Source organism: Hyla sarda, chromosome 2 (assembly GCF_029499605.1).
Source record: "Hyla sarda isolate aHylSar1 chromosome 2, aHylSar1.hap1, whole genome shotgun sequence".
In the NCBI taxonomy this organism is placed as follows: domain Eukaryota; kingdom Metazoa; phylum Chordata; class Amphibia; order Anura; family Hylidae; genus Hyla; species Hyla sarda.
This window is the reverse complement of record NC_079190.1, coordinates 392,655,085-392,667,125: the sequence shown is the minus strand read 5'-3', so window position 1 is coordinate 392,667,125 and position 12,041 is coordinate 392,655,085. Positions and strand designations below refer to the sequence as shown.

The 12,041-nt window shown below is 42.4% G+C and overlaps 1 protein-coding gene across 1 annotated transcript; it reads right to left on the bottom strand.

The window, feature by feature from the left end:
* Positions 1–8,000: 8,000 nt before the first annotated feature.
* LOC130356749 (protein spinster homolog 1-like) lies at positions 8,001–10,944 on the bottom strand. The gene is made up of 2 exons (XM_056558664.1): positions 10,819–10,944; positions 8,001–9,591 (listed from the first exon to the last, which is right to left on the bottom strand). Exon 2 carries the CDS (start codon positions 9,564–9,566, stop codon positions 8,052–8,054), a length of 1,515 nt encoding a protein of 504 aa, XP_056414639.1. The 5' UTR covers positions 9,567–9,591; positions 10,819–10,944; the 3' UTR covers positions 8,001–8,051.
* Positions 10,945–12,041: the final 1,097 nt, after the last annotated feature.

Sequence of the window (12,041 nt, the reverse complement as noted above, 5' to 3'; positions counted from 1 at the left end):
CCGCGCTGCTGCAGGCCTCCGGCGTGCGTCCCCTTCGTCGTTGCTATGCGCTGCACGGCGAGGCGCATGACGTCAGTGCGCCGCGCCGTGCATAGCAACGACGCAGGGGACGCACGCCGGAGGCCTGTAGCAGCGCGGACCCGACTCAGGTAATTATGCCACCGGGGATGGGGGGAGGCAACGGGGCAGCGGCGCCAGCAATGGGTGCCGCTGCCCCTTCTCTCCCCCTGGCTGTCGGCGCCACTTCTCTCCCCCTGGCTATCGGCGCCGGCACCGATAGTCAGGGGGACAGAACGGGCAGCGGCGCCGATAGCCAGCGGGAGAGAAGGGCCGGCAGCAGGGCTCTAGACCCCAGGAAAGGCAGGGGGAGAGAAGCGGGCAGCGACGGCCTCTCTCCCCCTGCCTTTCCTGGGGGTATATCGGGGTATACACGCGCACACACGCACCCTCATTTTACCATGGATATTTGGGTAAAAAACTTTTTTTACCCAAATATCCTTGGTAAAATGAGGGTGCGTGTTATAGGCCGGTGCGTGGTATACCCCGATAAATACGGTATATATATATATAGATATGAGATAGATAGAAAGATAGATAAATAGATGATATATAGATAGAGAGATGATATATAGAAAGATACATAAATAGATGGATAGATAGATGATAGACAGATCGATAGATAGATGATAGATACATAGATATGATATAGATAGATGATAGATAGATATGATATAGACAGATAGATAGATAGATTAGATAGATAGATAGGAGATAGATGGATATGATATAGATAGATGGATATGCTATAGATAAATTTATATGATATAGATAGATAAGTTTCCCAACCAGGGGGCCTCCAGCTGTTGCAAAACTAAAACTCCCAACATTCCTTTGGCTTTATGAGCATACTGGGAGTTGTAGTTTTGCAACAGCTGGAGGCCCCCCTAGTTGGGAAACACTGATCTATATCAATCATCTATCTATTATCTATCTATCCAAAAAATAAAAAAATAAAAAAATCAAGAGACCAGCAGCACACAGAAAAATTAGTGCAAAAAAGATGGAGATTTATTGCATTATCCCAGTGTACAAAAGAAGCGACGTTTCAGCGACCTCCCGTCGCTGTTCTCAAGGAGCTTGAAGAGGTCGCTGAAACGTCTCTTCTTTTGTACACTGGGATAATGCAATAAATCTCCACCTTTTTTGCACTAATTTTTCTGTGTGCTGCTGGTCTCTTGATTTTTTCTAGTACAAGTGAATCTCTCACCAAGGTCCACACCCAGCGTGCACCATTGCATTGGTTTTCTTAATTTTGTTGTGCTGCTCTTGTGGAGTTTTTTTTTTTTTTATCCATCTATCTCCTATCTATCTATCTATCTATCTATCTATCTATATCATATCTATCTATCATCTATATCATATCTATCTATCCATCTATCTATCTATATCCATCTATTTATTTATGTATCTATCTATCTTTCTATTTATCTATCTCATATCTATCTCAGATAGATGAGAGATAGAGGAAAGATAGATAGATATGAGAGATAGATAGATAGATAGATGATATATAGATATATAGATATATAGATAGATATGAGATAGATAGAAAGATAGATTAATAGATGATAGATAGATAGATAGATAGATTGATAGATATGATATAGATAGATAGGTAGATTGATAGATAGATATGATATAGATAGATAGGTAGATAGATAGGAGATAGATGGATAGATAGATGATTGATAGATAGATAGAGCAGTGTTTCCCAACCAGGGGGCCTCCAGCTGTTGCAAAACTACAACTCCCAGTATGCTCATAAAGCCAAAGACATGCTGGGAGTTGTCGTTTTGGAATAGCTAGAGGCCCCCTGGTTGGGATACACTGATCTATCTATCTATCTATCTCATATCTCATATCTATCTATCTATATATCATCTATCTATCTATCTACAAAACTAAAGATCCAGCGGCACTCCCAGATAAGGTGCAAAAACAAAGTGTTTTATTCCCCCATGTATGTGTGACGTTTCGATAGCATCCCGCCATCTTCATCATACGTACAGTTATACATTCTGTAGTCTCTGTGACATCACTGTGCTTCATAATAAACTGTGACATCACTATGCTTCATAATAAACTGTGACATCACTGTGCTTCATAATAAACTGACATCACTGTGCTTCATAATAAACTGTGACATCACTGTGCTTCATAATAAACTGTGACACCACTGCGCTTCATAATAAACTGTGACATCACTGTGCTTCATAATAAACTGTGACACCACTGTGCTTCATAATAAACTGTGACATCACTGTGCTTCATAATAAACTGTGACATCACTGTGCTTCATAATAAACTGTGACATCACTGTGCTTCATAATAAACTGTGACATCACTGTGCTTCATAATAAACTGTGACATCACTGTGCTTCATAATAAACTGTGACATCACTGTGCTTCATAATAAACTGTGACATCACTGTGCTTCGTAATTAACTGTGACATCACTGTGCTTCATAATAAACTGTGACATCACTGTGCTTCGTAATAAACTGTGACATCACTGTGCTTCGTAATAAACTGTGACATCACTGTGCTTCGTAATAAACTGACATCACTGTGCTTCGTAATAAACTGTGACATCACTGTGCTTCGTAATAAACTGTGACATCACTGTGCTTCGTAATAAACTGTGACATCACTGTGCTTCATAATAAACTGTGACATCACTGTGCTTCATAATAAACTGACATCACTGTGCTTCATAATAAACTGTGACATCACTGTGCTTCATAATAAACTGTGACATCACTGTGCTTCATAATAAACTGTGACATCACTGTGCTTCATAATAAACTGACATCACTGTGCTTCATACTAAACTGACATCGCTGTGCTTCATACTAAACTGTGACATCACTGTGCTTCATACTAAACTGTGACATCACTGTGCTTCATAATAAACTGTGACATCACTGTTCATAATAAACTGTGACATCACTGTGCTTCATAATAAACTGTGACATAACTGTGTTCATAATAAACTGTGACATCACTGTGCTTCATAATAAACTGTGACATCGCTGTGCTTCATAATAAACTGTGACATCGCTGTGCTTCATAATAAACTGTGACATCACTGTGCTTCATAGTAAACTGTGACATCACTGTGCTTCATAATAAACTGTGACATCACTGTGCTTCATAATAAACTGTGACATCACTGTGCTTCATAATAAACTGTGACATCACTGTGCTTCATAATGAACTGTGACATCACTGTGCTTCATAATAAACTGTGACATCACTGTGCTTCATAATAAACTGTGACATCACTGTGCTTCATCCTGTAATTTGATGTCACTGTGTATAACAACCCTGTAGTGACATCACAGTTTATTATTCTTGAACGCTGACTTAACTGTGTATATTTTCCCGGTACAATGACATCACTGTATATTTAGCCTCTACTGTGACAACACTGTGTTTATTAACCCTGTAGTGGCAAAACTGTTTATTGTCCCTGTACAGAGACATTACTGTTTATATTAACTCTGAACTGTGATGTCACTGTGCATATTTACCCTGTATTGTCACTCGCAGTGCAAGGTAAATATGTACAGTGGCATTAGGGTATACAGGCTTAATATATACAGTGATGTCACAGTGCAGTGTAAGTATCAACAGTGATGTTGCAGTATAGAGATGACACACAGTGATGTTATAGTTCAGAGATAATATACACAGTGATGTCACAGTACAGGGATAATACAGAGTGATGTCACAGTACAGGGATAATACACACAGTGATGTCACAGTACAGGGATAATACACAGTGATGTCACAGTACAGAGATAATACACACAGTGATGTCACAATACAGGGAGGGATAATATACACAGTGATGTCATAGTACAGGGATAATACACAGTGACGTCACAGTACAGGGATAATACACAGTGACGTCACAGTACAGGGATAATACACAGTGATGTTACAGTACAGATATAATACACACAGTGATGTCACAGTACAGGAATAATACACAGTGATGTCACAGTACAGGAATAATACACAGTGATGTCACAGTACAGGGATAATATACAGAGTGATGTCACAGTACAGGGATAATATACAGAGTGATGTCACAGTACAGGGATAATACACAGTGATGTCACAGTACAGAGATAATACACAGTGATGTCACAGTACAGGGATAATACACACAGTGATGTCACAGTACAGGGATAATACACACAGTGATGTCAAAGTACAGGGATAATATACACAGTGATGTCACAGTACAGGGATAATACACACAGTGATGTCACAGTACAGGGATAATACACAGTGATGTCACAGTACAGGGATAATATACACAGTGATGTCACAGTACAGGGATAATACACACAGTGATGTCACAGTACAGGGATAATACACAGTGATGTCACAGTACAGAGATATACACACAGTGATGTCACAATACAGGGAGGGATAATATACACAGTGATGTCATAGTACAGGGATAATACACAGTGACGTCACAGTACAGGGATAATACACAGTGACGTCACAGTACAGGGATAATACAGAGTGATGTCACAGTACAGATATAATACACACAGTGATATCACAGTACAGGAATAATACACAGTGATGTCACAGTACAGGAATAATACACAGTGATGTCACAGTACAGGAATAATACACAGTGATGTCACAGTACAGGAATAATACACAGTGATGTCACAGTACAGGGATAATATACAGAGTGATGTCACAGTACAGGGATAATATACAGAGTGATGTCACAGTACAGGGATAATACACAGTGATGTCACAGTACAGAGATAATACACAGTGATGTCACAGTACAGGGATAATACACAGTGATGTCACAGTACAGGGATAATACACACAGTGATGTCACAATACAGGGAGGGATAATATACACAGTGATGTCATAGTACAGGGATAATACACAGTGATGTCACAGTACAGGGATAATACACACAGTGATGTCACAATACAGGGAGGGATAATATACACAGTGATGTCATAGTACAGGGATAATACACAGTGACGTCACAGTACAGGGATAATACACAGTGACGTCACAGTACAGGGATAATACACAGTGATGTTACAGTACAGATATAATACACACAGTGATATGACAGTACAGGAATAATACACAGTGATGTCACAGTACAGGAATAATACACAGTGATGTCACAGTACAGGAATAATATACAGAGTGATGTCACAGTACAGGGATAATATACAGAGTGATGTCACAGTACAGGGATAATACACAGTGATGTCACAGTACAGAGATAATACACAGTGATGTCACAGTACAGGCATAATACACACAGTGATGTCTCAGTACAGGGATAATACACACAGTGATGTCAAAGTACAGGGATAATATACACAGTGATGTCACAGTACAGGGATAATACACACAGTGATGTCACAGTACAGGGATAATACACAGTGATGTCACAGTACAGGGATAATATACACAGTGATGTCACAGTACAGGGATAATACACACAGTGATGTCACAGTACAGGGATAATACACAGTGATGTCACAGTACAGAGATAATACACACAGTGATGTCACAATACAGGGAGGGATAATATACACAGTGATGTCATAGTACAGGGATAATACACAGTGACGTCACAGTACAGGGATAATACACAGTGACGTCACAGTACAGGGATAATACACAGTGATGTCACAGTACAGGGATAATACACAGTGATGTCACAGTACAGATATAATACACACAGTGATATCACAGTACATGAATAATACACAGTGATCTCACAGTACAGGAATAATACACAGTGATGTCACAGTACAGGAATAATACACAGTGATGTCACAGTACAGGAATAATACACAGTGATGTCACAGTACAGGGATAATATACAGAGTGATGTCACAGTACAGGGATAATATACAGAGTGATGTCACAGTACAGGGATAATACACAGTGATGTCACAGTACAGAGATAATACACAGTGATGTCACAGTACAGGGATAATACACAGTGATGTCACAGTACAGGGATAATACACACAGTGATGTCACAGTACAGGAATAATATACAGAGTGATGTCACAGTGCGGGGATAATACACAGTGATGTCACATTACAGGGATAATACACAGTGATGTCACAGTACAGGGACAATACACAGTGATGTCACAGTACAGGGATAATACACACAGTGATGTCACAGTACAGGGATAATACACAGTGATGTCACAGTACAGGGATAATACACACAGTGATGTCACAGTACAGGGATAATACACAGAGTGATGGCACAGTACAGGGATAATACACAGTGACGTCACAGTACAGGGATAATACACAGTGATGGCACAGTACAGAGTTAATACACAGTGATGTCACATTACAGGGATAATACACAGAGTGATGGCACAGTACAGGGATAATACACACAGTGATGTCACAGTACAGGGATAATACACAGAGTGATGGCACAGTACAGGGATAATACACAGTGACGTCACAGTACAGGGATAATACACAGTGATGGCACAGTACAGAGTTAATACACAGTGATGTCACATTACAGGGATAATACACAGAGTGATGGCACAGTACAGAGATACTACATAGTGATGTCACAGTATAACCATCTCACAGCCGTACCACCATGTAATTTCAGCAGAAAATAAAGCAGGGCCTCATGTTCAAGTTTTGCCTAAGGCCTCACAAAGTCTAGAGCCGCCTCTGGTCGGCCCTACCATGGGACCCGGTGGGACCATAAGTCCCAGGTGGCACTTTTCAGGGGCAGCATTTTGCTGCCCCCTTTTTTTTGTGCCTAGTAGGTTCATGGTAGGGTTGGCGCCGCCGCTGCTCACTGTTCTAAAGCAGCTGCGGGGTATAATAGCGCAACGGGCACTTTAGACAGTGAGTCTGCCTCCGGCTGACTGGGGTCTGACGAGGGACGTCGCACAAGTGACGTACTTCTGCAGACCCACTCAGGAGGACGTCAGTGACGTCACTCGTCAGGCCGCTGCCGGAGAGGAGAAGCGCTGTGCAGGGCAGGTAAGTGTGTCTCTGTGTGTGTCTGTGTCTGTCTGTGTGTTTGGGGGGGCTATGGCTACCTAATGTGAGGAATCTATGCTACCTAATGTGGGGAAACTATGTTACCTAATGTGGGGAATCTGTGCTACCTAATGTGGGGAAACTATGCTACCTAATGTGGGGAAAGTATGCTACCTAATGTGGGGAAGCTATGCTACCTAATGTGGGGAAACTATGTTACCTAATGTGGGGAATCTGTGCTACCTAATGTGGGCAAACTATGCTACCTAATGTGGGGAAACTATGTTACCTAATGTGGGGAATCTGTGCAAACTATGCTACCTAATGCGGGGAAACTATGTTACCTAATGTGGGGAAACTAGGTTACCTAATGTGGGGAAACTAGGTTACCTAATGTGTGGAATCTGTGCTACCTAATGTGGGGAAACTATGTTACCTAATGTGGGGAATCTGTGCTACATATTGTGGGGAAACTATGCTACCTAATGTGGGCAAACTATGCTACCTAATGTGGGGAAACTGCTACCTAATGTAGGGAATCTATGCTACCTAATGTGGGGAAACTATGCTACCTAATGTGAGGAAACTATGCTACCTAATGTGGGGAATATATGCTACCTAATGTTGGGAATCTATGCTACCTAATGAGGGGGGCTTGAATGAGCTGCGGCATATGGGAGGCCTTAATAAATAATTAGAAACGTATACAGCAAGTGACATATGGGGGTCCACCTGAGTAAGTGACACATGGAGAGGGGGTGCTGAACAATTGATGTTTTGGGGGGGGGCACAGGCACATTCTTTGCACAAGGGCCCTCTGCTGTCTGTGTCTGCCCCTGGGTAGAGGATAAGGGGTAAAAAGGAACATAGAACAAATGCAGTTATTTTTTTCTTAATTTTTTTTAATGAAGTAAACGAGATAAAGGTAAGCAATGACTTTTCCTCAGTCTGAAGCGCGGTCCTCATCGGCAGGAAGCAGTGAGGAGGAGGAGGATGACGGAGGTTCTGATTCCATCTCTGCTTCTTTTTCGTCCCTCTCTATATATAGGGCCGTGGCCATGAAGAAGGCCCCTCCGATGACTGCCATTATGGTGCAGGTCATGAGGGCATACTCCAGGCTGCGGTATTTCAGATGAGGGGATTTGGCATATCCTCGTTCGTAGGTGTCAGATATCAGGCCGATGAGGTACGGGCTGCCGGCGTCACCTAGGAGGTGATAGATTGTCATCTGCACGGCCAGGGCTGAAGATCTCCTCCACGGAGTTACTACTTTTAGTATAATGTCAGATATGAGGGTGAAATTTACTGACAGAAGCGTCTCTCCGATGAAGATGAAGATGTTGGTGGCAACAAGGCTGATGTTGCCAAAAGTCAATGCCAACAGAAGAAAAGGGGCGGAGAGCATCATCGCGCATCCACACACAAGCGGGTCCGCCCGTGGGTTGGATTTACGATATCTTTTACTTATCTCCGTCCCTGCTACAACTCCCAGAATGCCGGAAACGACTGTAACCACACCAAATATTAGGATGTCGTGATAGTCACACGGTTCAGCATGGCAAGGGTCCTTCTCTTGTAGGAGTGTTCGTGCGTGGGTCAGGTATGACGGACCCCATACACCTATGGCTCCCACTATGAAGGATACAGCCGTCGATCCCATGGTGGTTAACATGAAGCTTCGATTTTTAAATAGTTTTTTCAGATCTGTCGCCCATTTGGCAAACTTCTGGGATTTGTTGTTCTTCTTCCCGTTTGTAGTCGTTCTTGGAAGCTCCTTTGTGACCAAAATCATCAAAGCCACAGCTATGAGGCCCAGGCCAGGGGTGACCCGAAATGCCCAGTGCCAATCGCCCCTTGCTGCATCAGTCACTTTGGGCCCGATGATGTATCCTAGTCCGCAGCCTACAGGTATGACGGAGTAAAACACGTTCAGCATGCGGGTCCGCTGGTCACTTGTAAAAAGGTCTGCAATGATGGAGGGGGCGATGGTGCAGAAAGTCGCCTCTCCGGCTCCAACCAGTCCACTCGTCAGCAGGAAGAGCAGGAAGTACCCGTCAGGGATGAATGACAGGGTAAGTGTCATGCTCAGCCAAACGATGACTCCTGCGCAAACAGTATATTTCTTATTACAGTGGTCGCCCAAATATCCGGCAATTGGTGCGACCAGCACGTAGCTTCCAATGAACAATGTATTCAATAAGCCGGACAGACTAGCATTGGTGTCATATGCTTTCTGTATATAAGGCAGCACCCCCGCCACGCTGGAGCGATTTGCATAGATAAGCAAATTAACAAAGGCGAGGATCACTACGGTGATGATGGAACGTGCGGTGGACATCACGCTTAGAGATGGTAGGTTCTGCCTCTCAGGGATATCGCCCTTTTCTACATCCATATCACTATGGTCCTCCATTGCTTCTTCCTCCTCCTTCAGCAATGGGTCTTGTGGAGAGGCCATGGTCACAGGTCAGAGCCTGAAAACACTAGAGAGAGAGAGATAAGTGAACACATTAGACAACATGTCATCATTCCTGTCATTATACAATAGATCCTTCATACAGAGCAGAAATGTCCAGCACAGAACCACAAGATAACACTAAGACCATCGCAGCCTCAGTAGAAGACGCTTCTCTATAAGTGTTTTATATGGAGACGTCTTCCCTGAGGCTACCAATGTCTGATAACCCTGAACCTGTCCTGTCCTAGTAATATCTGATAACCCTGAACCTGTCCGGTCCTAGTAATATCTGATAACCCTGCACCTGTCCGTTCCTAGTAATATCTGATAACCCTGAACCTGTCCAGTCCTAGTAATATCTGATAACCCTGAACCTGTCCGGTCCTAGTAATATCTGATAACCCTGAACCTGTCCGGTCCTAGTAATATCTGATAACCCTGAACCTGTCCGGTCCTAGTAATATCTGATAACCCTGAACCTGTCCGGACCTAGTAATATTTGATAACCCTGAACCTGTCCGGTCCTAGTAATATCTGATAACCCTGAACCTGTCCGGTCCTAGTAATATCTGATAACCCAGAACCTGTCCGGACCTAGTAATATCTGATAACCCTAAACCTGTCCGGTCATAGTAATATCTGATAACCCTGAATCTGTCCCAGTAATGGTGGATTATAAGGGCTTGGCTGTATGGTCACTGGGCCATGTGAACTTCATACTGTAGATACAATTGGGCTATCCTGCTATATACATTTACTAATAATGAACCTACCCCACCTCATTGGGATCTATCCGTCCCCTATATGACTTTCTGCCACTAGTTGATTTGAAAATGTTCCCTTTCGGAGTACCCAGAGTATTTCTATTGTACACACAGAATTCTATTATATACTATTATATTTCTGCCCTAATCTTTCTGTCATTCTTTTACTACACCACCAAATCTTTCTCATAGACTTATATCTTTTAGAACTTCATGAATTAGGACTCTTTTTCTTGGGGGCTTTTTTGGGCATAATTGCATTTTAGCAGTTTTGTAAGAAAAAGCTCTGGTCATGATACTATTTGTGCGTTTTATTATGTTTAATGCCTAAGCCAAGTATTGTCACAATGCTATGAGGAATATAACTTTTGTTATTTCTTTTGGAAATTAATTTCTTGTTTTTTTTGCTAAAAAAAAGCAACAACAATAAAAAAAACTGTCAAACAAAAAGCCCTGTGTATGTATGAATAGAAGAGGCTGAGACTTACCTTGTGGTTCTCTCTTCAGACAAGGAACGGTCAAAATCTTGAATTCTCTATCGCAAATAGAAACTCTCTAACAAAACACTTTGCACCACAGGTTGTGAATGCAAAACACACTGAAGAGACTACAGCCGGCGCGCACCTCCTTGTACAGCTTACGGTGACATCATCACAAGCATGTGTGACATCACAGGGTTCTAAACCATCTTCAGGTATGTGTATATCTGTATAGTAAATGTGAGTAGCCATATTAGTCCAGTGATGCAGATTGTAATACCTTTTTTTATTGGACTAACAGAATTTTGTAGAGACAAACTTTCGGGATTCCTCCCTGATAATTTATAAAGTCCTTTGATCATTAGTCCTTGTCTATTGGACTTGATAAAGGGAGGAATCCTGAAAGCTTGTCTCTACAAAATTCTGTTAGTCCAATAAAAAAGGTATTACAAGAGACTGCAACATATTTTTTGATTTGTGTGCGTGTGTATATATATATATATATATATATATATATGTATATATATAGTTCCAAGCGTGAGTAGGTGCCTCCAGCTAGGGTCCGTGTCCAGGATCCGGCATACGTAGTTCCAAGGAAAATGCTGTGGCACTCAAGGTTTGGTGAAAAAATTAAAACTATTTATTCATCCCAAATGTGCAAAGAGCAACGTTTCAATGGTCTCACACCATCATTATCAAGCCACTTGAAACGTTGCTCTTTGCACATTTGGGATGAATAAATAGTTTAAATTTTTTCACCAAACCTTGAGTGCCACAGCATTTTCCTTGGAACTACGTATGCAGGATCCTGGACCCGGACCCTAGCTGGAGGCACCTACTCACGCTTTAGGAGTGCTGCTTTTTTCTTTGACATATATATATATATATATATATATATATATATATATATATATATATATACACCGTATTTATCGGTGTATAACACACACTTTTTAGGCAAAAATTTTTAGCCTAAAGTCTATGAGCGTGTTATACGCCGATACACCCCCAGGAAAGGCAGGGGGAGAGAGGCCGTCGATGCCCGCTTCTCTCCCCCTGCCTTTCCTGGGGTCTAGAGCCCTGCTGCTGGCCCTTCTCTCCCCCTGGCTATCGGCGCCGCTGCCCGTTCTGTCCCCCTGACTATCGGTACCGGCGCCCCATTGCCGGCGCCGATAGCCAGGGGGAGAGAAGCCGCGCCGACAGTCAGGGGGAGAGAAGGGGCAGCGGCACCC